Genomic DNA, 27,246 nt, shown 5'->3' with positions numbered 1-27,246 from the left:
CTATGATAGATCATTATTCTTTATGCAAAATGGCATTTCAGTGATTGAAAAAGTCTCAGGATAGTTTAGGTGCTGAATAATCTTGTAGTTTCTTGCTTAAGTTGGGCTTTTTATTGAAAGATGATGCTTCCAGGAAAAAAAAAAGTACACTTCTGTGGCATTTGAAAAGTTAATTTTTAAAACAGGGTTTGCTAGAGTGTGATACAGGCTGACTGCATAGAAGTGATTTGTGATCAAGCCAGGATCTTTGCCATGGGAACAGTAATTATGGCTTCAGGCAGCAGGCCAAGAATGTTGTGAGGAAATTCCAGTCCCCTCCTATGGCTTTAGTTAGAGGCTGCAACAAGCTGGCTCTTGTGGCCTCGAACAGGCGTGATCACACATGTCAGCCACATGTTGGTAGCAGGGGCCATGGATGGCTTTCGGCGAGCATTGTGTCAGCTAGATTTGGTAAATAGCTCGATCTAATCTGTGTTAGTGTTGCATACAGGTTTTATGCACCTGTCTCTTCAATTTATGGGTACCTGTCCTTTGCAGGGCAATTGATGAGCTTCCTCTGGCTGGGTTGTGAAAGCTGGTTAATTCTGTATTGTGTTTAACAGGAATTTAAGCTATTGGTTGAAGCACAGATGCTAGGCAAGATTGCTACCACGGGTTTATCAGCTATTAGGTCTGTTCAAAGCAGTTTCTCCATCACATCGCATGTGGAAGGTAGCTCAAATAACTTGCGCTTGGAAAGGAAACAAGATGAAAATGAAATTGTGTGAGACTTCCTAGCAAATTATCAGTTAATAAAATGGTTGTAGAAAATATTCTGGTTTAGCCTTGGGCCTACTTTGCCCTCGATCTGTGAGGATTTAAAAAATAGCAAAATATTTAAAACACCTGAATTTACTCAACTTTGTCTTTTTAATCCCACAAGTGTAGGGTCTCTGAGTCACTGACATCAGTTTCAAGTATTGTCAAACTAGAAGATGTAGATGTGCTGGTGCCACATTTATCGTACTAGCAAGAAGAGTAGACATTATTTAATGTCAAATTCTGTGTGCTTCTGATATAGCTGTCTTTCCAGCTTCATATGAAAACTTGTTGAATGCTGTGCTTAGTTCAGCAAGTGTGTGTTGGTAATCCCAATGTAATGATTGCTCGCTGTTTGCCAAAGCAGATTGTAGTTATTACACAACTGCAGTTTAGATGAGATTGAATTAGTGTGGAGTTCCTTCTAAACTTGCGTCTTCCATTTGCTGTTTTACAGATCTGGGCACAAAATGTTCTTTCGTAGGTTCCATTTCCCCAAAGTGACTCATCTGGCAGGATTTCTTTCTGATAGTATTTGTACTAAGCTTTACCAAGGACCTGTGTGCTCTGCTGCGGTGATGTAAAAAGCTCAAGGTTGCCTACTAGTTAAGTTTCAGCTTGGGAACAGGGTATCATAAAGCCTGGGTGTGTGCTACCCTACAAAGCCAGAATGACTGCATTACTGCAGTACTTGGAGTTTAGGAATTTTGGGCTATTTAAAATGGCCACACCTTTTATTTGCTCAAAGGGCAGGTTTGTTTGGCAGGGTGTCTCCATAGCAGCAGGGAGAAGGGAGGGGATGAGTGGGCTGAGGATCCGGCTCTGCTCTCAGGCAGTGTGTGCTCAAGCTCCTAATGCATCTTATTGCAAAATCTCCCATTGGGTTGTACGAGCAATTGCTTCAATGTAGCGCTGAAGCTTCTAGTGCCTTTTAGGAACTCAAAAATCTATCTGTGTGCTATAGAAATGGTACCAGCTCTTGTGGCAGTACATACAGTATGAAGATTTTCCTAAGCACTAAATTCTTTGCAGTGCTCTGACCAACTAACCGAGTTTCAAAGATGCTAAAAGTGTGTGCGTGTACCCAGTATGCTATTGTGAATCTTAGTGGGAAGTTTACCACGCTGGCTCTTTTGCAAAAGTATTAGACTAAATCTTGTCTAGACAAGAGCGAGGTTATAACAATTTTGAAAGCCTCAAGTGGTAGGTGACACATGTTTGCTGGCCCCGGCTGAACACAGTAGAGTTTAAAAACTGAGTGTATACTCTAAGCCTGCCAGATAGGCCTGTGCCTCCTCCACACATTCACTGTATCAATGAAATATGCTGACTGCTGGGTTGGGTTTAATTGGATAAGTGACATGGGGGTTCTGTGTTTGAATTGGTATGTAAAAATCAGCCCTGAGCAACTTGGTGAACTAAATTGATTTCCCCCCCGCCTTACTTTTGGTTCTGGTCGGGTGATAAATTGCATGTCTCAAATGGGCAGAGCAGAGGAGTGAGTGCCGTGCAGTGTTCATAGCAGCTACTTAGAGCCGGTGGGACAGCAGTGTCCTACGGGGCTCAGCAGCCACCCCAGAGGCTGCCATCCTCAGGAGCCTGTGTATTGATCGTAGCTCTCCAACTGTACTAGGACTGATGGAGGACACAGTTGTGTTGTGTGTTCTTCAGACATGTTTTCACAAAAAGGTTGACTCATGCTTTCTGTTCATGACCCAAATTAGAATGTTTCTTTTCTCACGGCTCTACCTTTAAATGCCTTTAAAAGAGTGTTGGAGGCAGGAGGGGGGAAAGAGAAGCGGGGGGCGGTGGGGGGGGTGTGTGTGTAATGTGAGGGCGCCTTGCTGGAAGTGAGTTTTCCATGGAAGACAAGGAAAACTGGCATCCTTCTTCCTAGTAGGTTAAATTTAGTTCCATTCCTGGCTCTTGAATCTCTCAGCAGAAAATGTTGGAATGTAACATGAGTGTGAATGATGATGTCATCAGACTGGATTTCTCTTATTAGTTTCTTCACAAAGTGATTTGAGCTGTGAACTGAAGTATCAAAGTACATTCTTCCATTCCTCTGGGACTGGACTCGGGCAAAGCCCTTGAAGCATATTTCAGAGACGCTCAATTCTTTTTGTGCTCCAAGAAATTTTTTTTGCTGCTTATATCAGAATGAAGGGTTTGTGTGAGCTTCTCCATGATTTGGGTGTCATTTTGTGTGTCAAATATTACAGTGGTCTTTTTACTGAGTCCAAAATCTGTACAAGTGGAGGGACAGTGGAGCAGAGGAGCAATGCTTGCATGCTCTGGCCAGGCAGAGCTACAAGACTTCTGGCAGAGGTTTTTCATCTGAACTTAAGAAGAGCAGACCAAGGATTTCTAGCAGTACAGATCTTTTTGTGGTTTATTTTCAGAGGAGGTTTCCAGGTGCAGCTGTGTTACCTGCTTTGCTTTTTGTGAGTGCATGTTGGCTGCTGGCCTGTCTGCCTCAGTCTTTCTTTTCCCTTGCAAGGAGGAGGGATGCTGCTATCCTTGGTCTGTGTAAAAATTATTACAGCCGTGTGGGGTGCTCCATGTCCGAAGGCAGAGAATGCTGCTGCTATGTAGGATTTCCTCAGTAAGCCAGGGAAAGGAAGCGTTTTTTGTAGATCTTCGGCCTCGCTGGCCTTTCTAGTCCTTGTCCTCTTCTTTTCCATATGCCCTTTTTGCCATTGCTTTAATTTTGCTTTCTGCCTGTAATACTTGCTGCTTTCTGAAAATTGATTGTTACCACGTACTATCACCCGTTTGTTTTGAAATTAATATTTTTATGGTTGTTTAGTTTGTATTTGTACAGGCAGAATGCAGATGATTTATTGTAATCCACTTAAAATAACTGACTAGATCTTAAGTAGATAAAGGATTATATAGGACAGCTGAGAATTTCTGTAGTGCTTCTAGGTGTGCTGGTAGAAGAAGGGAACTAAAGAAGTGTTGAGGAAGCATGGGTGTTTATCAGGAAGCATGGGTGCTTATCAAATTACTGCAGTGTGAGCAGTGGACCTTCTGCAGCCAGGCGTGTGGCAGAAAAGGGAGGTGGCTGTCACAGAGACGCTCCCCGGCAGTGCTTTACCTGGTGGTGGCGTGACTGCAGTGGCAGGGACAGCCTTTCCCTGCCTAGGTACGGTCTGGCAGTGTAACTTCCAAAGTGGGATTTGCGCTCTGTAAACAGGAAGAGGAGATTTGTTAGTACAAATGAAGAATTTTTTTGTAGAGCAGTGTTACTGCTAGCATGCTGTTGCTCCTGTTAATCTCATCGTAAAAATACCAGCTGCAAAAGAATTAGCTAAACAGAAATGTCAACATAAATTAATGCCTCTTGCAAGCAGGGATGTGAACTTCAGAATCTGAAGAACTGCGTTTTGAACGAAGGACTGCGCAGCTGGGCCTCCCCGGGGTAGTTGGAGAATAAAAAAGGTAGAAAAGTAGTGTTGTGGGTTGATGCTGGTGAGCAGCCTAGCACCCACGCAGCCATTTGCTCGCCTCGTCCCCTTCCCTGGATTTGCAAAGCTTTAAACTTAAATAAAATAATATAATACTTCAGAATCAATAGCTTTTGCACTGTCTTTTCCAATATAATTCCAAATATCCAACTGTTGGTGAGAAACGCTTCCAGACCTTTTAAAACCAGGCTCACTGTGATTCCTCTGGCTCTACAGAATCAGGATACTTGGTGTGGAGCGTTTGAGTTTATAACGTTGTTTTCAAGCTTATTCATAGATGATAACATGTACAGAAAGAACAGACACTGCAGTCTGGAAGGAGATACTGGCAGTTGCTGCAAGTGTGGAGACAGACGATTGATACAGGCTCTTGCCTGAGTTCCCAATACCCAGTGCAGATTCATTGAGCGCTTGTTTTCAGTTTGCCTCGGGGCAGATCATTCCAAAAGCAAGCGTCAATACAGATTTCTTGTGGTTATCTGAGATCCGCTCCAACAGTAACGGAAGGAGGGCAAATGCTGATGAAAAGTCGTAGTTGATGGAACTTCCCCGCGTGGGAGGAAGGTTGGCAGCGCGCTTTGTGCCGTGGAACCCCTGGGTATGCTCCCCCTAGGCTTGCGCTCCAAAGCCCCAGTCTTTTAAAGGCAGCCTGTGTGGAATAATTGTGATATAACTGTACAGTACTGTGTATGTACTGTCTGTAAACTTCCTTGTGTAGAGAAAAGACCTTGGAATAATTGTAGTTTTCCAACTGCTGCAGTCTTCCCTCTTCGTTTGCATGTACTTCCAGCTGGGAAGCTTACAAATTGACTGCTGCTTCTTTTGATGTCGAACAATCATCCCCCTCTGCCTCCTGGCTCTGGTCACAGCGGGCAGCATAGACTGTCTCCAAGATAAGAGGGGAGTGGATTTGAAATTGCTCTTTCATTAAAGAAACATCGACATGTGGAAACCAGCAGCAATGAACATTCCTTGTCAAAGTGCCCTGCAAGTAAATTTTCAAATATGTGAGAAAATGTTTATTTTAAACAAGCCATTAGGAAAGTTAAATTCAGGGAATTTAAATTCTTTCCATAATAGTATAAATGTTTGTTTTTCCAGTTTATAGTTTCCTAGTGTTGCTTCCATGAGAGCCAAATATGCGGCTTGTTCTCCTGGTGTTTCCATGATGGATTGCAAGGGCTGCCTGAGTGTGCTTGCACAGACACATTGATTTATACTAGGAGTGCTGGAGTTCTGTATGTTCAGAAATTTACACATTTTTATTTAAGAACACTTTTTTAAAAAGTTCAAGGCCCATTAGGGCCCGATGGGAGGGGTTTCATGAGGCCAATAAACATTGTCTGCATTGGTAGGGCTTTTGTTTGCTGGTGGGTGGTTCTGTTAATCCCTGCCGGTTGTATCCTGGGCCACAAAGCCAAGCCCTACCTGTAGTGTTTGCAGCAGCCCCAGCACGGCAGCGTTGTTACAGTAAACTGGTGGGCTTTTAGCCTTGGAATCATGCATTAATTTGAGTCATCAAAAGGATGGGATCACAGTCTAATAGCCTCCCAGACTAGCTCGCCTCTCACTGTACTCAGGAACCCAAGTACTAATTAGAACAGCTGTTAAAAGGCCTATTTCTAATGACTGCACCCTGCTAGAAGGAGCCCTCGCTGGGTGCCCATAGCCTTTGTGGAACCTGGTCAGTGCTTGCAGGTGACCAGCAGCAGCCCATGAACCATGGTTTTGGAACCTGGCCTAATTTCTCCTATTCGGGACATCAAAGTCCTTGAGCCTGTCTTTGAAGAGCTAGCAGCGAGTAGTCAAACAAGAAATTCAAGATTTGAGGGGGAAAGAAAAAGAAAACCAAAACCTGTGTCTGTAATTCGGTGTTGTGGGGCTCTCGTGTGACCTACTTTTCCAACCTGTTTGCTGGAGCAGAGAGCTTTTGTTGTCGCGCAGATACTGTTTCTGCAGGTGCCACCAGATCTAGGGCATGGTGAAGGCAGAATTTCTGGTAGCCACAGTGTGGAGCGGGGTATGTTTGCCTTGAGAGGGGTGGGAGTTAGCCAAGGCACGGATGAGCTCTCTGCTTTTTCTCTGCTGATGAAAGCGTTTTAGTGTGGCGTTTCTGTGTAAGAGTAATGTAGAAAACTCTGGGAAAGTGATTTCATGTGTTCGATTTATATTATATTTGCTCAGAGTTTACAGTGGGATTTGAGGTCTTCTATGTAATTTGTTTGAAATTAAGCCATACTGATTTTAAGCTGTATTATGTATGGAAGTATAGATTATGCTAAGAAGTAATTTGTATTTGTTTTTGCTATTGTCTTAGTAGTATTTTTCATACTTCCGACTTGGTTTAAACTAGTCTCGGTCAGTTGAGGTAACTTGGGTGACTTTCCAGGGGATGCTGTGATGAATTGAAACACATACATTGCATACAGTAATTTGTTCATAGATGCGTTTGGCTTTATTTGCAGGGAATGGAGGAGAAGTGCTGGGCTCCTGCAATTCAATAACTTTGTGTGAATAGAGGAATCATACCCACAACTACTAAAAAGCCTAGAACAAATGCATTTCTGTAATTCTGCAATACCTGGTTTTTTAGGTAGTCTAATTCTAGTAGAAATTCGTTTTAGAATTTTTTGTCAAATGTTTTCTTCCTCCGTAGAGTTGAAATGTACAGTGCTGCAGTAAGAAAAATCAAAGAATCAAGTTGTTGGGGTATGCTGTGCTACTCACAGCTTTTTTTGGTTTGTAGGTAGCCACCTTGACTTTACTGTAGAACAGCTCCTAGTGCCAAAGGCAGTAGAGGATGGGATTACAATGGCTTTTGTACCTCTGGTACTTGGGTTTCTCTGCTTCAGGAAGCTAGCCTGTCTTTTGACTTAAGTGCATTTAACCTAGACTTTATGGTACTGTTGTCCTAAAAGTTGTTGCTGCTGTTCTGGGGATCGTGGCTAGAAAACAACAGACCAGTGATCAAATTATTTTGTACTAAAATCTAAATTATTATATGTCAACCTCTTTCTGCTGGAAAGTAGCTCTTTACTAGTAGCTTTACTTTCCTGATTTGCCCCCTCTTTTTGGGGTAGGGAGGGGAAGAGATCCATTTCTTTCAGGTCTCAGTTTCTCCAAGTTGCTTCTTCTACATGTAACTGGAAAATACACATCTTTGGTTCATAATTGCCAAGTCGTATACTAACAGCTTGGGCCAGTTTCTGATAACTTGTCTTTTGCTTAAGACTTCTTTACTCCTGGTAACCCCCAGTAAAATAATCTCTGTCCTCTTGATGAATGCCAGGAGGCCTCTCTCTGTTTTGCTGTTCCTGATCAACTACAGTATTGTTCTAGCTTAACCTAAAAAAAGAAAAACTTGTCTGATATGAGTAGTCCAAAATCCCTTTTGTTGGATACAATAGGAAAATGTGAATATCAGTGCACGACGCTGCATTTAGTGGCTTCAGACAATTCAGCAATGCTTCATCTTTTAAGATTCCTAATGCTTAGCTGAAAAAAGATATTGGATAGTGCTACTCAGTTACTAAATTGGATCTTGGTTATCTTTAATTTATGGTGGAGGTGGGGTTCACTGCCCACTGTCAGTATATTTTCACTTGCGCTTCTGTTCAGCTTCTCTACGCCTTAATTTCAATTGTTCTGCTTTAGGAGTACCTGAATAGAGTTTAGTAAAAATGCTGTCAGTTTACCTTTCATCTTTTCTTTTCCAGCGGGGATCTGACGAGCTTTTCTCTACTTGTGTTACTAACGGACCCTTTATCATGAGCAGCAACTCTTCTTCTGCAGGTAATATTGCCTATAAAAAAGAATAGCAATTGATAAGTATTGCAAATACTGTGAGGGGGGTCTGGTTTTTCCCCACTTAGTCTTAATTTTAAAAGCCATGCATTTTTAGTGGTACTAAGGCCTTTTGTAGGGCAATGCTGAATAATAATGAACTTCTGCCCTATACCCTTATAAGGTTAGTAGATTGAAAAAAATTTTTGCAGAACAGTTGCTAAAATGATTTTACCAAGTTAGAACGTGCAGGTTTTGCTGTAAACTGTTATACTTTAAGCACATTTGAATTTCATGTAGGATTATTTTGGCTGTGTTTAGTAGTTTGCTGCTATTTGGGAGTTTTACACCATCTAGAGATTAGTAATCCCACCCGAGACAGTGTCCTTGGGTGCTCAGTCCAGAACTTTGCCCTCTGTGCTGGTCAGGGCCTTGAAGTGTCTTTCTTTGAGCTACTGTTGTCTTTTGAGTCCCTTCTTGTTCTGCACGTGGCCTCCCAGATCCAGACTGGATCAGCTCCTGTCTCTGGTGTGCTGCTGGCAGTCTTTGCCATATGTAAAATCCATGTGAGCTAAAATTACGTTTTGGTTTGTATTTGGGTTAATGTCATTTGGTTTAATATCACTTGTTTTAAGATGTCCCCTTCAACCTGTTTCATTGCCAAGAATACCGGTCAGAGTGAAAAGGAAGCAAGCAGCAATCTTGAGTGAGCGGCTCAGACCTACACAAAGTAGAAATGTGGGTGGGTGTGTGCTGTAAACAAGCTGTAAAATGGCCACTGGAGAGTTGATTCCATTGCGGTGGCATTCAGCTATGTCACTTGCATCATGTAATTTGGAGGGAAAAAAAATTGAAATGAGTAAAACCATGTGTCTTCAGACTCTACTTAAATTAAACTATTGAATTTCTCTGTAATCGAGAGTAATAACTGGATGGGGAGCACAAACTGTATGTCAGAAGTTGTAAGCGTGTGCATATTCTTTCAAAGTCGGTCAAATAAGCAGTAACTCTTGCTTTTTACAGCTAATGGAAACGACAGCAAAAAATTCAAAGGCGATAGTAGAAGTGCTGGGGTCCCATCCCGAGTAATCCACGTCCGCAAACTCCCCAGTGACGTCACAGAGGCGGAGGTCATTTCTTTGGGCTTACCTTTTGGCAAGGTCACCAATCTGCTCATGTTGAAAGGAAAAAATCAGGTATTGTCTCCCTAATTGAAAGCAGGGATTATGTCAAAGGCTTGATGAGTTTGTCATCAGTAAACCAGATCCAAGTTGTTTAAACAACTGTCATGTATTAGGAATCAATAACTTCTGCATACTATTATTTTACTTTTCCATGATTATCCCATGAGCTGTAGAAAATACTATTTTCAGACTGTACGAGGAGCTAAGTCCATAATTATAGGTTGTCACTTATAATTAGCATTATGCCTGGTTTTTAAATTACAGACCAGGTAAATTATTTGGACAGCAGTGACATGAGTTGGCCTTTTTCACTCAAGATGGTTTGACAGTTGAGTAACCACCAGTGTAACTTTGTGTATTAAGGACACCTTTACAGATACAATAAATTAGCTGGGTACAGCTAAAACACTCTTGGGTAACGCAGAAGGTGTGCACTAATTTGGTAGCTAAAATTGTCTTACAAATTAAGGAGTAAAAAAGCAAGCCAACTTTAATCATCGCTTAAAGTACTATGTCTTTAATCTTAATTATGAAAATGTGCCTCTGATACATTGCGTGGTGTGATTATATGCGAGTACTTAATGTAATGACTTGCTACAGTCCCTCACCTTTTTGTTCTGAAGTAGAGAAGACCATGAAGGTACAGAACAGTGAGTGGCCTTCCTGCTCTCTAGAGAAGTATGGGAAGTTGCTAAATATGATAAGAGTTGGGGAGTCTGGATTATTGCTGTATTCTTGGGTTCTTGCAGACGCTTCTGTCACTGTCAGGTTCCGAAATATCTATGGCAGGGAGATCTTAGGATGAGACTGAAACATCATATACGTTAAGTCCGTCTGGGCAGTGAAGATCCTTGTTTGTTCTGCGCACAGTTGGTTCTTAAACAGTTCCGTGTATAAAAGCTTGCATGTAAACGCGGTTGTGAAAATCAAATGCAGTTACAATTCACCCGGACGTTCTTCCTAAGGTTATCAGTTGTATAATGCTGTTGTCACCTGTTAATGTTGTCTCTGATAATATGTCAATGTTGGTTTGACTTCTGCGCAGGCTTTCATAGAAATGAATACGGAAGAGGCAGCCAACACCATGGTAAACTACTACACCACAGTCACTCCAGTCCTGCGGAGCCAGCCCATCTACATTCAGTTCTCCAACCACAAGGAGCTTAAGACAGACAACTCTCCAAACCAAGCAGTTAGTTCTTGTTCTGTACATTGTCATCCTGGTGGGAGGGACAGACACTTCTCAGCTGATGCTTTGGTTTGTGCCGCTGGTGTAGGCCTGGGAAGGTTTTGAGATTTGGTTTAATATCAGAGTGGTAAACAGAGCATACTAGCTTCTAGCTGGTGGAATAAGATCTCCTGTAATAGCTTTTATCCAAAGCTTCAGCAGACTGCTAAAACTGCCTTAATGTCAAGGGAAGAAAATGCATAGTGACTATGAGATCATGAGAAGTGGTGTTTTAGCGTTCTTTAGTTAGAAAGAGTATCAAAAGACAAGATTAACATCTAGTGCTTTAGGATGTTCTTTTCTAATATTGGAAAAATTTATGTAAAACGAAGCTCTGATGGGGCAAAACTTGTGTCTGCAGTTGAATACAGTCTGGTGCTGGTAAGTGCTGGCTTTGAGGCAGGCAGCCCTTGAACACAGCAGTTCTTAAGGCCTTGTCTGGGCTGTCTAGAGTTTCCATGCAGGGTTGCTCTGCATAGGGTAAAAAGGTTCCTTTTTCAGCTCAACTGCTCTTGGCAATCTTTCAGGACAGGAACACTGGAAAGAAGTTCAAGTTACTTGTGCCTCCTTATCAGGGGTGGCTGCCGAGTACCACTGGTTTGCCTCCTCTCACCTTTCAGGCTGCCTTTCCCCAGGATCAGAGCATCTAGTGCTGTGCAGATGAAATGCTACTATTGGGTGCATCTAACAAAGCCAGAATCTGATGCCCAACAGTGAGCACATCGTAACGTTTTATGTGTGAGGGGGACTCTGCAGGAGAACTCGCAAGTCAGTTTTCACTCCTGGATCCCCATAGCAGATGTGCATTAATCTTTCAGTCTTGTCAGCTTCTGTAGGATTGTGGAGATGGTGTTTCACCCCAGAAGAGCCTAGTTTTTCCTTTTTTTGAAACAGTAGAATAATTTTGCTGCATTGGTAGATGCTGGGCAAGGTTCTAGCAGTAGCATAAGTCCTTCATATTTTATTTAGTCTGTATTTTTTTGCATTGCTCTTACTGATTGGGGTGGTCTGTATTGTCCGTGTTTAAAACGTGCAAAAATCGTTGCCTTAGGAACAGTAAATTGCTTTCTGTTTTTCTGCTAACTGTTGAGTTCTGCTGGTAGTTTGCAGATAGGAAGCTCAAGAGAAGCTGACTGTGTATTTTTGCAAGCAGGAGTGTCAGTCTAACAGAATGTTTGGTTCTGCAGCGTGCCCAAGCAGCTCTGCAAGCAGTGAATTCTGTCCAGTCTGGAAACCTAGCGCTGTCAGCCTCTGCTGCAGCAGTAGACGCAGGAATGGCGATGGCTGGCCAGAGCCCTGTCCTGAGGATCATTGTTGAGAATCTCTTCTATCCTGTCACTCTAGATGTTCTGCATCAGGTAAAACATGTTGCTACAACTTCTTGACGATTGCCCTGGAGGAAGGGCTAGCAACAAATAGTGAATTGCTGTATTTGCAATGTCTATGTGTCTGTATAATTCAAGTTCTGAACATGGCTGTCAAATTTCTACCTTCTGGAGACCTGGACACCCACTCAAGATTCTTCTATTTTTGGTCTCGATCTGGCCAGACTTGAATTTCCAGAGATTTGATTGCTGGTCCATTTTAATTGGATTACAGTCTGGTACGGTGCATGGGACAAACATTTGTTTTGAAGACAGCTCTTCAAGTTTTCTTTAGGTTTTAGCAGAAGTAGCTGTTATACATCGTTGTGCAAGGGTAGGGGGGAGCAAATCCAGTGTCAAGGAGTCACTTGGGCAGTTGCCTATTTGGAAAGTTCCTGCTGTCCTCTGTGGCTGCTTAGCTTAATCTTCACATTTAAAATGCAAACTTGACTGCATTTAAGAACCCCAGAAATTCTTGGAAAGTTCCAGTTTGTGAAGGTGTCTGTGAATTGTCCTGTGTAAGAACTCACAATAAACAAAAACTTTATTAAGGGGGCCGTTCAGTCACCCTGTTTTTCTAGTCCCATGCCACGATGCAAGTTAAGCAACGCCCGCGGTGTAGGGTAAAACCATACATTGTTGAGTTGGAAAGCTAACAAGGTGAAAGTATAACTTCTGTTGTCTCTGCTTCTAATAATCAATATGAAATGAGATAATGATATATGCAAATATTATCTTGCAGATTTTTTCCAAATTTGGTACAGTCTTGAAAATAATCACATTCACGAAGAACAACCAATTTCAGGCCCTGTTACAATATGCTGACCCAGTGAGTGCTCAGCATGCCAAACTGGTGAGTAGTATGCCTGCAGTGCTAAACACCTGAATTATTTTAGCTTTTAGGCTGGCTTTTATTAATCTAGGGTCAGTGTTAGAAAGTATTTGGTTTACGTGAGCGTTGCCCTCATGGCAGATCACGTGTGGGAGCGGGAGGGCATTTCCCCACCAAGAGCAGTGCGAGTAACTCGGGTGGGTGCTGAAGGGGCTCAAACAAAGCGGTGTTTTCTCTACACAAAGCAAGACACTGGCTCCATCTGCAGATACACCCTGGTACCTGGGATGGTGTAACACCTTCTCTCTTCAGAGATCTGTTCCTGTGATGTTAGTTAAATGCATCTTGGATGAAGAATGGTTTGTTTCCTTGCAGTCTTTAGATGGACAGAATATCTACAATGCCTGTTGTACGCTGCGCATAGATTTCTCAAAGCTCACAAGCCTCAATGTAAAATACAATAACGATAAGAGCAGAGATTATACACGACCAGACCTACCTTCTGGGGATAACCAGCCCGCTCTTGATCAGACAATGGCAGCTGCTTTTGGTGAGAATTCTTCCAGTGGGAGCAGGACAGATGTGACTGATGTGTGTGTCAGATGGGGAAAGGGAGGGGGCACGATTCTAGAGTGTTTGGTCACCGAAATTTTGGAATACGGTGTGACTAAAGAGGAAAATTTGAGAACCACTGAATTGGACTGGTGCAAAATACTAGTAGGAACATATGGGTGTGGGTGTGTGCTGCTGCTTTGAAGGCTCCTCTCCATTTGGGTGAGGACTGTTTAAGGTTTTCAATCTGTCTGTGCTTCTAGTGCCATCTGCTGTTTTGCCCACAGTATGGACTTGGGGATGATTTGGGGTGTTGTAACCTATACTTTGAAAACTGTGTTGTGGTTAAACAGTTGCAGGAGCTACTGGCTTGTGTTCTGGTCAACAGCTCTATCCTAATGGCTGTTTCAGAACAGCGGAGTTGGAGGAAGAATGGTTTTTGTAACTACTTAGAGTTCAGTGTTACAGTAGAGGCATTTTTGAATTACTATTTGTGTTTTAGGGTTTAGCTTTCAACTAAATGCTTATGTTGAAGGGCAGATCATGGCATTCCAGCTAAGTCTAGAGTTGTCTTGCTGTTGACTGTCTCTGTATAATGTGTATACCTTTCTCAGGTGCCCCGGGAATAATCTCCGCTTCTCCGTATGCGGGAGCTGGCTTTCCTCCTACCTTTGCAATTCCTCAGGCTGCAGGTACTGTATTTCGTAAGTTGAAATTTTATATGGGTTTTCTGTTGCTGAAGCATCTTGGTGTTTTAAAGCTAAGTAGTGATATTTTTGTTGGGGTTAGAATGATGTTTCAGTACATAATCTCAACTAGGAATGCAAGTGTGCAGCTGTAGCACCTCTGGCTAGGCAGTATCCCAGTGACAAGGAAAATAAGTAGCAGGATGGGAGAGAATAGAAAAGGCAGTACTGAAAATAATTGGGGGAGATGGGGAAGGAGGTCAATTTTTTTTATATTTCAAATTTCTTCAAGTGGCTGCAGAGGTTGGGAACTTGCTTTGACTGCTGTAAACGTGGTCAAAAGCAAGGAATCTTTGTCCATTTTTTTCCTAAATATTTTGAGTAAAGCTAGTGTTTAAACGGGAACCTAATTACATACAGTGTTATAGTTGCACTGTGAAGTTTGCAGCTCATGTTGCAGGTAACAAATTATTGCTACTTACAGAAATATCTCACTGTCTGAGATAAAAGGCTTAGGTTTAGGTGCTAAATATACTCACTGGAGTGCTAGACTAAACAATTTTTGCTTTGTTTTTCATAGCATACCAAGCTATGTTGACTTTCTTGTAACTGGATGGAATTTCTTTGCTTATGACAAACAAGCACAGATCAAACTGGTGAACCGTTGATGTACTGTCAGTGTCCTGGCCTGTTGGGGACATAGACAATGCCGCTTTGAGAAGTAGTTTAACTGATTCCTAGCAATTTTGGGTTGAACTCTAAAGCTCTTCCCTATGGAGGGCTATAACAGGGTGAGGTGCCAGCTGCTACAGTTAGCAACCTAGAGATGCCTGTAAATAAAATGGTAATGTTTCTGGACTCGAGATGAGCCGATGGCAGTGTATGTCTGACTGTTACATGCATGGTTAAAGAACAAAGCGTTTTTGGCATGCACTGGTTGGAAAGACCCTTACAAATGCACCGTTTGTGATACCTTTCCTGCACCAACAGAGCTGAGGCTTTGTGCTGATTCCGCTTCTTGTGACACATGCAAAATATTGTAGTCAACAAGATAGTGCTGAGAGGCACCTGTTCAGCACCAGGCACTGCAAGAGCAAATACGATTAGGAATGATGACATTTCCTGCGGCACCAGAATTGGAGGCTCCTATTGCTCCTAGAATACATGGTCACTGTGTTTTGAATGGTTACTTGCATGTTACAGAAGGTGTGCTGTTCTCCCTTCTGGTGCAGCAAATACACTAGAGTACGTGCTGTTAATTTCTTTACTGGTTAATATTCTTTAATTTCCAGGCCTGACAGTTCCAAATGTTCATGGAGCACTAGCTCCTTTGGCTATCCCATCAGCAGCAGCTGCAGCGGCTGCAGCAGGACGGATTGCCATTCCCGGCCTCACTGGGGCAGGGAACTCTGTTCTGCTGGTTAGCAATCTGAATCCTGAGGTTAGTGGAGTCCTAACTTTACTTTTTTTTCTCCTTCCTGTTACCTCTGCTTTCACTTTCTGAACACAGATTGTGCTGAAACTCATTGAAAGTGAAATCCTACTGTATCCTAAAGGAAACGGCAAAACTAGAAAAGCAGATGACGTGCTCTGCCGACTCTAAAACTCAAAGCAGATCAGTACTCTAGTTGCTGAAGGGAAATGAGAAAATCCATAGCAAATTAAAATGTTGCTCTTCTTTGGTTCAAAGCCAAGGATGCTGCCTGCCTGCTCTTGTCCCATAAAGACTACAATGGCTGTCCCTTGCTCCCTCTTTTATTTGGAGTCTCCCTGCCATTCCATGGAATAGTGTCATTTGGGTCACAGAATAGTCAATTCCATTCTTTCTTTCCCGTAGCATGTTCTAGTTTTCAATAACATTAATTCAGAACTGCAGAGAGAGTTTGTCCTGACCTTTGCTCTTTCTGTGTAGTGTCTGGACCCCTGCCAGCTTGACCTTGTACCTGTGCAGTATTTCCTCTGCCATGTGCTTGCACATTTTCCCTTTCCAAGATTCCTGGAAGTTTTTTCTTAGCTAAACCCCTTAACAGCTCACAGTTTACATTTTCAATTCTACTTAACTTAGTGAGTTGAAATATTGGGGTTTCTTTAAAAATAAAGTCATATTTGAACAAAAGTCTTCTTTAATGAAAGAGAGCATCATAAGAGATTTGATACGGGTATCTTGGATTTTTCTTTGGTCAGCTTTTGGCTCTTTGTTGGATTGAAAGTGTAGAATCTTCCAGTGTGTGCAGTAGAGTATGATGAGTCTCTGCTGAAAAACACTCTTACTGGTGGGACTGTGCACACAAGTTAATACTACTTTGCAAAGCTATAAAACTTACCAGCAATGTCAGAGTAACCACAAAACCTCTTTTGCATCAAAGGGGAAGCCTGGATGTGATGAATGATCAAAATATTTAACTCTTGATGAGACGAACCGATTGGATCAGTATTTCAGACTACTCTTTTTACCTGTCATTACTGTTTTCTCCAGGGCATGAAATAATGGCAGGGACTGTGATACAGCTTTGGATGGGATGAGTTGCTCTTTCTACCTAGGAACTGCTCTGCCATTCCATGAACTGTGTCATCTCTGGCTTGGTCCCACGACTTGCTGTTCAGATAACAAACAGTCTTAAGCCTTAAGAGCTGCCATCATTACTCTTGATCAGCGTAATACTGTCAAGTGTGTGTTTCTTGGGATGACTTTGCGTTGTCTGGGTGGCAGTGACAGGCCAAAGGACTGTGCTGGACCTGTTATATTTGCATGTGTTCCCAGCGCTCGGAGCAGTGGCTGAATGGTGTTGCACAGCTCTTGGTTAAGTAGGAGCAAGCAGTTATTTCATGCCTTGTATTTTTTTGATGAGCTCTTCACTATCCATCCAGCTTATCTTTGGGCTAGAGAGACTTTGATACTTGTACTGAAGCTGTGAACTAACAGACCTGAAACTTTTTCCATTGCCTGTATAATCAGTGTTGTAGAAACTTACCTGTGCCACAACCAGTTAGTTAAGAGACAGTATTTCTCTGGAGTGACTACTCTGCACTAATGCATAAGGCTTTTTTTTTTCTGAATCAGAGTTGTGGGAATCGACATTACTGCATATTTTCCCTTTTCACGATGACTGGAGGAAGTCTGCATGTCTCAGCTTGCTTTGACTTCGAATGCAGACCCTTGGCTGGGTGCGAAGTTAGTGCTGTCACTGGGAGCAGAGGTGCTTTTCCTGCCTTTCTGGCCTAAGGAACAGCAGTTTGGGGTTTCTGCATGAAGAGGCCAAGCCACGGAGGTGGAAAGGAATAGACCTCTGTTGCAAGTGAGGTACCAAGTTCCTTTCTACCAAGTGCTTCTAGCAGACCTTCGAGGGTTTTTTTGTAGTGGTACAGCTGCTCATCCAGATAACTCTTGCTTTAAAGGCAGTGGTTGGTATCTAAATTGGACTTCTCTCGTTTTGTTACAGCTGAGTGTGCAATGTGGATTGCTTCCAGTAGTCGCTGGTCCTAAAGCAACCAATACAGCTGTGGTTTTGACTTGATCCATGAAGTCATTTCTTCTAAGAAATACTTGTAATCCGAGAAAATATTTTTTTTTTAGTCAAATTTTAGGGAATATCACTGCAATTAAATTCTGTATTAAAGCCTGTAGAAGTCACTCTGTTGTGATACTGTCTCTTACTTCTTTGTATATCTTAAGTAAAAATGCCTTTTCTTTATCATTGTGTTCCACTAGGTAAAACCTATTAACTGTTTCTGTAAACAAGTTATTGTATGTAGAATTCTATAAATCTGACTGATGGAACACTACATATTTCCTTATGTATTTACTGACCTGTGTTTTTTGCTACTTTTTTCTTTTCTCCCCATCCCTGAATTTTTTTTCTTCCCCTGATCCGGAATTTCTTTGCCAACTGACTGCACGGTACTTCTGCTTCCTGTTGTTGCTTGAAACAAAAAATAAAAACATTCCCCTTCCAAAAAAAAAAAAAAACCCTGCTCTTCGGAAACCAACCTGCCCTTCAATATTAACCATCTTGAAAACTTCATCATCCATCAACCAATTTCGCCATTTCCTGCGGGGACTCTGCCCTTCCTCGTTGTGGACGATTTGTGCAACCTCGCTCTCCCCTTCGATTCCTTACCTCTTCCCTGTCCCTCCGCTGCCTTGCTCTGCTGTTCTCTAAAGAGAGTTACACCCCAATGCCTCTTTATTCTTTTCGGTATGTTATTATTCACACTTTTTATTACCTTGTTTTTCATTTATTTGAGATTACTTTTTTTGATACTTCAAAAATGTACAGTTTGCAGTTTGCCATTTTTTTGAATGCATAATTTCATTTTTACATTGTTTACTTAGTTTGCTATTTAATTTAGTTTGCCTTTATTTTATGTTCAGTTATGCATGGTTTATTGCTTTGCATGTCTTTTTATAAGAGTTTTAAATTGTGATAGCATGCTAAATTGTCCAGTCTTCTGGCAGTAAGATTTTTGCTTTTTGCTGAAACCCAGTATCTTTTCTTTAATGTATTGTTCCATTATTATTCTGCTATATAAGAATTTCCCCTAATTAGAGCAGAATAAGTAACCATGGTTGGAATGAGATCAGTTCTGGTTGTGAATGAATGTTTTTGCTGTTGGATTGATTAGCTAATAGCTAATATTAAGTTGAATGCAACTTCATTTTTTCCATTACCTGAGACTGTTCTTGTTTCCTCACTTTCTGAAGGAGTCTATGGTGATGTGCAGAGGGTGAAGATTTTATTTAATAAGAAAGAGAATGCCCTAGTTCAGATGGCTGATGGGAACCAGGCCCAGCTTGGTAAGCAAGCTTAAAAGTACGAGACACTTAGCGCTAAGAGACCTAATGGCTAATTAAAGCTTTAATATCAGTACTTTCTTCTCTTCCAAAAAAAAGACCCAAAACCTGAATGTTTCCATGCCCTTAATTGTCTGCCTGCGTATGTAGTATGGATTTGGGGCAGCTCTGGAGAAGGTATGGTTTGTTTGTGCGAGATAATCTAGAGGGGAAATAGCATAACCGATACAGTGAGGCAGAGTGACTATGGCTGTCACGCAGTTCCTGGAGGATGTGGCATCTGCATAGGGAAGAAGTAGAATGAAGTTCTAGCTTTGACTTGCATGTCTGGAGAGAACTGTGAAATACCGCTGTGGTCAGTGCTGTCTCTAACCCTTGCAGCCATGAGCCATTTAAATGGCCAGAAGCTTCACGGGAAGCCAATCCGTATAACATTATCCAAGCACCACACAGTGCAGCTTCCCCGCGAGGGACAGGAGGACCAAGGTCTGACTAAGGATTATGGAAATTCTCCTCTACATCGTTTCAAGAAACCAGGCTCCAAAAATTTCCAAAACATCTTTCCCCCGTCTGCCACTCTTCATCTCTCCAATATTCCGTAAGTACCTGCCTGGAGAGTTCCTATGTGGCTGAGTATAAAAACGTTTGCAATTTTAGTGTGTGAGTAAATAACGGTCAGCTTTTTGCTGCTAGCAGGAGGAAGGCTTGCCCATCTTCCTCCTCTTCCTCATAGCCTTTCCCAGTCCAAGAAACTACTGGTAGAGAATTTAGAAAAAGCTCTAATGAGAGTTGGTGTTTAGAGATTAATTTGGTCCGTCAATGTACGTTTGACTGCAAAAACTATTTGTTTCAGACCTTCAATAACTGAAGAAGACCTTAAGATGTTATTTTCAACCAATGGTGGGATGGTGAAAGGATTCAAATTCTTCCAGTAAGTGTTTTCTCTTACGTCCTGTCCTTACACTGGGCTTTTCAGCTTGCGAAGGGTAGAAGTGTATTGCAATTACCCGGGTGGTTAACTTTCTGCTGCCTTGTTGAGTGCTAGATAAGAAAACTTGCACTGAGTCAGGGAAACTCTGCACGTGGAGGTACTGAATGTGTCTGAAACTTGTGTCTTGTCAGGAAGGACCGTAAAATGGCTCTGATCCAGATGGGCTCTGTGGAAGAAGCCATTCAATCGCTCATTGAGCTCCATAATCATGACCTGGGTGAGAACCATCACCTGCGTGTGTCCTTCTCGAAGTCCACCATTTAGAGCTTTGGAAGGCGTGAGACAAAATGGACTTGACTTAAAACCTCTTGGGTTCAGCCTTGACCTTTGAAAGGCTGAACACGAGGGTTTCAACTTCCATCATTCCAGAAAAAAAGCCACTTTAAAAATGCAGCTGAAGTGACCTTAAAAGACCAGAGATTTTATTTTTTTAAAGAGAAATCAGTTTACCGGTTTTTAAAAAAAAAATAATAATTAAATCTAATTCATATTGCTAACCTTGCGGTGATGGGTAACAATCTTGACTGTTCAAATAAAAATCACAAGTTAAAGTTTACACTTTGGAACCTGCTCTGGGAAATTCCCCTCCCCTCCTGCTCCTTCTCCCCCAAAACGCAGATCCTAACAAGTTTATCAGGTTTCACATTGATGCCTTTTTTATTTTCTTTACCCATCCATGCCTTGAAAGACCTAAAACCACTGTGTAAATTCACTTTAGCGCCTTTTGAGTCAGGATTTTGCAAAATGCATGGTGTATAGGAGCTCCCAACTCGCCCAGCACAAACATTAAGTTGCATTGATCCTACCTTAACTGTGCATCTGCTGTCCTGTGCCTTAAACCTTTTTACTTCTTTGGGGAAAACATCGGAGCTGCAGGGAGTGGATGGGAGAGTTGAGGGGAAAGCGGTGAGCTCTGGCTGACTGCCCGGCTCGCGGTGGGGAAGGACAAGTGGAGCTGGCAAAGTGGATAAAGAAAATATTGGGCTTTGACTCTTCAGGCAGTTGTATCCCACTGTCCGTGAAATGTCGCAACCTGCATAGTGTCGTGTCTCTTCATGCCACTTTCCAATCCGCTCGTGGTTTTATCGCCATCTGCAAACAGCAAGTGGGAGTTATTTAAGATCCTTTGTCCGTAACATTCAGACCAAGCGGAAAGGTCTGGGTGGGGAAACGTTCCCAAACCAAATCATTCCATTGTCACCAGCGAGTCCCCGGGCTCTGCCCTTCACAAGAGCATTGATCAGGAGATGAAATTTAACCACTGTTGGACACTTGTGAAGACGAATCATTACGAGTTTGTCGAAATCGTGTGTGTGTATATATATATATCTAAATACTTGGCTAGGATTTGAAGAATTATTGGATATCCCACATTTAGAAAGGTGTTCATGTGAGTCACCTTCGTGCCCCTAATTTGAGATTAACAAGACCAATGTAGCTCTGCCATCATTCTTATAGCATGTCTTCAGCGTTTGAGCTTTTTGTTTTAATTCTTGTATTATACTTTTTGATGCCGTTGCTGTCATCTGTGCCTAGCAATATTTCCAGTTGACCAAATATTCTAATCTCTTTATATGCAAAAGAAATAGTTTAAGTACCTTTTATAGAATGATAAGATGGTATAAACATAATCTAAATTTACTCCTTTGTGGTATTACCCTTGTATACTGTACTTTCTTATTTTTTTTTTTTGTAATTGAAACTGTAGGGCAGGAATTTAGTTATCAGGCTGAGGTCATGACTGAGGATGAGTAATGTAATGAAATCGATAAAACGTGTTAAGCAAAGCAGATTTTTTCTTTTTAAAAGCAAAGTGTTTGAGATAACAAGCCACAGATAGCTTGTGAATTTAAGAAAAAGGACCCAGGCTAAAGTTTTTACCTTTTTAACCTATAAGCCCAGATCTTCTAAGTTATAGGAAGGGAACTTATTAAAAGTAGAATGCAGCAGATCGTTTTTTCCCAATGATACAACCATTTTATTATTATTTTTTTTTCTGGCTTACAACTCTTTCCCAGGCCATTCTGCCTTCTATTTTGTGTAATCCGATGTTGCCTTACATTTCCCTCTAACCTGCAACCTGTTCGGATGCAAAATAACAAGAATCTTGTACTTTTTTTCAGGGTTTTTCTGCAAATTGTGGACCAAAGTTTGTTTTTTAATTGTCTTAGTGTTGCAAGTTATGATTTCCTTGCTTAGTGTGGGAGCTCTTGACTTGCCTAGCACTGAGTGTTTGGAAAAGTCTTAACTTTTCTTAGTTTCCTCCCTGGACTCTCGAGGATGTGAATTATGCTGGAGGAGCGTGTGGCGGCTGAGTGGGGGTTCAGCTTGGGTTGCTGGTGTGAGATGGGGAATCCTTGTCTGCCGTAGTCTTCCGCTTGTGGCTGAGGAGTGTGAAACACCTTCACTGCAGGCGGTGCGCTGGGAGAGCTCAGCCTGGGAGCGGATGCTGGTTTCGGTTGCCTCGAAATCCGAGCGAGCCTGTTAATGGAGCCTTGAGATCTCCTCTCTGGGAAGCTCCAGGTTTCCTTGCCAGCATCTCGCATTCAGGAGGGCGAATTCTGGTGTCTTGGTGGTAGTTGTGGGAGCTAATTAGCTCGTGTCCCTTCCTCCTGAAGTGGCAAAAGGGTTCCTCCTGCAGGGGGGGTGGAGCACGGGCTCCATCCACCCCGGAGCGTCCCCGCAACCCAAGCGGAACAGCGGTGGTGTAACCTTCAGTGCGTTCTGTCAGCCTCAGCCCAGCTCCTGGGAGGAGGCTTGTTGGAATGAAACCTGTCCGGTGGCCTTTAACACTGATTTGGTCAACCCACAGGCTCTTTAGATTTTTTTTTTTTTGCAAAATGCAAGCAAATGAAGTGAGGTAACCCCGGAACCCAGGCGATTGTGGGTTTTTTCCTTTGGATCCCTGTGTTTGCATGTAAAGAATGTGAGTAACAAAAAGGGTGTACATATTTATAATTTTTTTATACCTGTTGTAAGACATGAGGGGGCAGCAAAACCCAGTTTTTTATGGTGAACAGATGTATTGTATATTTTGATAACAGCTATTACAGGTTCAGTATTGTGGAAGGTGGGGTGGGGAGGGTAAGCATACACAACATCAGAATTCCATTGCCTCTTTCAAAGAATGTTTGTAATGCAAAAAGAAATGAAATTAAAACTATTTTATAACAACCTTTGTACCTTTCTGTAGCTCCATTATTTACTGTTCAGATTGTAGAAAGCAGTTATTGGCCAGTCTGTACTTGTGCTTTCAATAAATTTCTTCTGTATTCTTTGCTTCTGATTTTCCTATCTTTTTATTGTGCCTATTTTGCTTCTGATTTTTTTTTTCCTTCTAATGTAATTTCAGCTGCCTCATTTTATATAACTTTCGACTCCTCACATACCTCTGGGCTGGCAGTTTGGCCCTGCTGTGCGGTGAGGGGTGGTGAGCCCGGGGCGGGGGGCTGTCACCCGCATCCGTCCCCCCTCCAGCCTTTGGGTGCCGCGGTGAGTTCAGAGGTATGAGGCTGTGGGGCCTTCACTGATGCTCTGCCTGTGTCACACTCCAACACTTTTTATTTATTTATTTTTTTTACTTCATGTTCCTAAACTTTCCATATATTCTAGCTAATACCCATGAAATAACCCACTTTCCAGTCAAATCCGTGATTCTCTCTGTAGTGTTGCGCTGTAGCTGTGGTGAAGCTCTGGCCAGCTGGAGCTGAGGCTCCTGCAGAGCGGGACGAGGGATGGCTTCGGTTCCGGGGGGGCTGCTCTGTGCGAGAACCCCCTGTGGGGCACAGCGGTGTGTCCCTCTGCTCCCTGGGGAGCGGGGCTTGTCACAGAGCTTTGGTTTCTCACCAGCCAGCTCAGCATGGCCGAAAACTCCTTTCGGAGAGTCCCTGGTGCAGGCCTGGAGCCCTCGGAGCGTGCTTGGGCTCCTGGGGGCAGAGCCGGGCTTGGGGATGTGGAACTCCCAAAGCTTTGTCTCTGGGGAAGCGGTGGAGCAGGGGGGAGATGGGATTCCCCCGAAGCCCATCCTGGGCTGTGGTGGCCAGTGCGCTGTGCTGGGAGCTGGAGCAGAAAGGGGGGGTGCAGGCACCCCCGGTGCCATCCTGTAGCACCAGCGGGCAGGCACCCCATCTTCTCGGGTAGAAGGGAGCAATGTCCTGAGCTCTTGCTGTCCCCTCTGTGCAGGGGCACCAAACAGCAGCTGATTTCATGGGTGATTTCATGGCAGCTCTCCTGGGGGGGCCGGGGCTCCTGACACGGCTGTTCCTTGCAAGCGTGAGAGGATTTGGAACAGCCCCATGCCAATGAGCGTTAATCGCTCCTGGTTCGGCCCAGCGCGTTCTCCTGTGCCAGGCTTGCCAGCGAGCGATGGCAACGGCTGTGCAAACCGCCATCTCTGTGCCCGTCTGGTTTCCCAGATGAGGTTGTTGTGACCCGATCTCTTCCTAGATGCCGGGAAGGTTGTTGTGACCCGATGTCCCAGGGAGGTGACCTGAGCTGCAGAGCGTGGCCAGTGTCCATCCGTGTCCTGGCAGGTCCCTGGGTGAAGCTGCGGGCACCGACTTCTGCCTTTGTTCCTGCTCCCGGTGGAGCCCGGGCATGGGGGCGGGAGAGCGGACGATGGAGCCCTGCGGAAGGCGCGAGGCCCCTGGCCCAGCGAGGGGGGGGTCCCTGTGCCCAGCCTTGTCCCTCTCTGACAAGTAATGAATTGCTAATTAGCAGCCTGGTGCAGTAATTATGTTCTCCCAGCCCTGGCTGCCGGCGAAGCCCATATCGATGGGATGTGATGGGCTGGGTCGCCATGGAAACGGCGGCAGTTCCCTGGCGGGAGGTTGGATCCTGCCCATGGCTCCGCTGTCCCCTCCCTTCCCAGGGCAGAGACCCCCGGGATGGGGGGGGTCAGGGTGGCACCGGGGCAGGGTGTCCCCAGTGGTGGGGTGTCCCCAGCCCCCCATGAGGAGGGCAGGGCTGGGGCAGAGCCCCGCGGTGCTGCCCTGCCCGTGTCTGCTCAGCACTGCGGAGCCCGGTCCTGCCTGGGCCCGTGACCGGGACACCTCGGCCACAGCGCGGGGAACATTTCAGGGGAAACGCTGACTTGGGGAAACCCGGGTTGCTTTCAGCGGGAATACGCCGGTCTCACCAGCTCCCCATCCAACGGCTCTTCCGCACAACGCCCTGCCCAGAGCAGGGGGAAGCAGCTCACGGCAGAATAACCGCCCTCGGAAAGGCCCGTCCTTCCGCGCGGCCTCAGCGTCTCTGGGTGCAGAACACGGATTTGCTGCCAGCCCCCCCCACCCCTGCTGCTCCCTGCCTGGGTGCCCCTCTGCGGGTGCTTCTGAGCACCCCTCCATAAACCAGCATGTGCTTAACGGTACCCCCGGTGCGGTATGGGGAGGGAGGAGGCACCCCAGGGGCTGCACCCCCAGCGCCGACGCTCTCCCCGGCGCGGTTGCGGGGTGTCGAAGCCGGTGCCGTGGGGCGGCTGTGGAGCAGCAGCGGCACCGAAGCCCCTGGCTCAGGGACGCGAATCCCCTCCAGGTCCCTGCCCAGCGCCGCTGCCGTCCCTTCCACCCGCGGCGGCATTTTGCGAACGGGGAGGGGAGCGGTGTTTGTGTCCAGCCTTCCAGGAGCAATTAGCAACAGGAGTTTGGTTAATGAGGGGAGCTCTGCTCTCACCGCCCCCCCCTCCCCGCAGCCGGAGCGGGGGTCCCAAAGCAGGTGGCCCTGGCTGGGAGGGGGGAACGGTGCCTGTACCAGGGCTGAGCCCCTTGTCACTTCTCCCGGTTCACGGCGGGGGGGTCAGGGACCTGCCCACGGCAGGTGGAGGGGGGGTCTGGCAGCCCCTTGGGACCCTGTCACTGATTCCTGCGGCCTTGGGCGGGGCCGGGGGGAGAAGGATGGAGGAGGATGAGGAGGACGAGGATGAGGATGATGCTTCTGCTCCCTCCTGGGCCCCGTGTGTCCCTACGGGAGGTGTCTGTGGGATGCTGGGCACGGGGGGGGGCTGGGGGCTGCGGGATGGCGCGGGGCTGGCAGTCGCTATGGAAACAGCTGGGTCAGAGGCAGCGTGAAGCGGCGCGTGACGCCATCGCTCACCGCAATGAGCCGTGAGTGGGGGCCCCCGCGTCGCCCCTTCCCCGCCCCCCGCCAAGGGCTGCCCGAGCGAGGCCTCTGCGCCGCCATCGGCCCCCATTCCCCTTCCCGGGTCACCCGCACCGAGGTGGGACGTGACACCGCCGTGGCCTCCTGCTGCTGTCGGATGGCGTTGGACCCCCCCCACCCCCGGCTCACCAACCCTTAACCGGGCAGGCACAACCCGCCTGTGCCCCCGCCGCAGCCCCCCGGCCCTCGATTGCTGCCAGCAAAAAAACCCCCCGCTAATCCCCGGGTGGCGTTTCCAGCACCCAGCCCGGGCGATGCGGGATAATCCATATGTTTGCAAGGCGGAGGCTTTGGGATATCCACTGCTAAGCCAATTGGCAGCGGCAGCTCGCTGCCATCGGCTCCTCGCCCCGGTTTGGGGGGGGACACAGGGTGCCCCCGCCACCGTGCCCCAGCCTAGGACGGTCCCAGCGGCTCCGGGGGGGGCTCAGCCCCCGCTGGCTGGCAGCTCCCAGGGGCTGTGGAGCAAAACCAGGTGCTGCTGTAAAGCCGGGGCCGCGGGGGGGCTCTTGGGGCTGCTCCAGCCCCTTCGTTGTGGCACCGGGGCAAGCCGGAGCACGTGCCCTGCCAGTGTCCCCGATGTCCCTCCAGCAGCCCTGCCGCTGCCCGCCGCACAGAAGCAGCGTGGCGGCATTCCCGCTCTGCTCCCTTGGGCTTCGGCGGCTTTTCCGCCGCCTCTGCCCCCACCTCCGCTGCCCGCCGTCCCCGTCCCCGCTTCTCCCCCGGGGTGGCGGCCGCCGCTCCCCGGGGCGATGTACAAGCGGTGACAAATGGGACCAGATGCTGCTCCGCGCCGTGGCCGGGTCGCGCGGGGTTTCAGCGTCACCGTGCGGGGATGGGGCTGGGGGAGGCGGCAGCGGCACCGAGGGACACTGAGGTCTCTGTGCCCCCACCGGCCTTCGCCGCCGGTGCCTGCCCTCGGTTGGCGTCCACCCTGCTGGGGCTCTGCCGGCCGCTGCGGTGCAGTGACGGGGGGGGGGTCACGGGGCAGCGGCTGGGGGTCACCGGGCCTCATGGCGGTGCCACTGCCGGCGGTGCCACGCGGGAGCCCGGTGCGGTGCCGGATCCCACGTTGCCACAGCAACGAGGCGGGAAACTGCAGCGCCGGCATTTTCCTGCCGCGGCGGGAGGACGACGAGGGGGGTCTCGGTGCGCAGGGCCCCTCCGTCCCCGGGGGTGTCGCAGGACGAGCCGGGTGGCAGCGATGCTGTGGGGCCAGGCAGCCCCCCCCGTCCCCCCAGCTCCCCGGGGTGCGAGGGAGCCCCCAGCACGGCTTGAGCCCCCTCCTCGCCATGGGGCAGCGATGGCTGGTCACGCATCACGCTGTAGTGCCGGAATGGCTTGTGTTTGCCTGATGGCTACTGGAATGGGGAGCCTGGAGGGGCTCAACCGTGGCCCATGGAAGGG

At 46.0% G+C, this 27,246-nt stretch overlaps 1 protein-coding gene across 3 annotated transcripts in view; it reads left to right on the top strand.

Annotated features, from left to right (window-relative positions):
* The window catches only part of PTBP1 (polypyrimidine tract binding protein 1), a 30,810-nt gene extending 7,851 nt beyond the window's left edge, over window positions 1-22,959 (top strand). For all 3 annotated transcript variants that reach the window (XM_063357786.1, XM_063357785.1, XM_063357787.1), the window contains 13 exons: window positions 7,985-8,060; window positions 9,075-9,247; window positions 10,281-10,427; window positions 11,651-11,821; window positions 12,570-12,680; window positions 13,035-13,209; window positions 13,826-13,903; window positions 15,190-15,338; window positions 18,060-18,093; window positions 18,600-18,692; window positions 19,071-19,287; window positions 19,543-19,620; window positions 19,812-22,959. In XM_063357786.1, the coding sequence (XP_063213856.1) occupies window positions 8,036-8,060; window positions 9,075-9,247; window positions 10,281-10,427; window positions 11,651-11,821; window positions 12,570-12,680; window positions 13,035-13,209; window positions 13,826-13,903; window positions 15,190-15,338; window positions 18,060-18,093; window positions 18,600-18,692; window positions 19,071-19,287; window positions 19,543-19,620; window positions 19,812-19,944 (1,584 nt within the window). In that variant the 5' untranslated portion in view covers window positions 7,985-8,035 and the 3' untranslated portion in view covers window positions 19,945-22,959. The remainder of the gene's footprint in view (window positions 1-7,984; window positions 8,061-9,074; window positions 9,248-10,280; window positions 10,428-11,650; window positions 11,822-12,569; window positions 12,681-13,034; window positions 13,210-13,825; window positions 13,904-15,189; window positions 15,339-18,059; window positions 18,094-18,599; window positions 18,693-19,070; window positions 19,288-19,542; window positions 19,621-19,811) is intronic.
* Window positions 22,960-27,246: the final 4,287 nt, after the last annotated feature.

The sequence above is a fragment of the Chroicocephalus ridibundus genome, chromosome 22 (genome assembly GCF_963924245.1).
Source record: "Chroicocephalus ridibundus chromosome 22, bChrRid1.1, whole genome shotgun sequence".
NCBI lineage: Eukaryota > Metazoa > Chordata > Aves > Charadriiformes > Laridae > Chroicocephalus > Chroicocephalus ridibundus.
The sequence above is the reverse complement of the archived record's forward strand: the minus strand, read 5'-3'. Positions and strand labels throughout refer to the sequence as shown.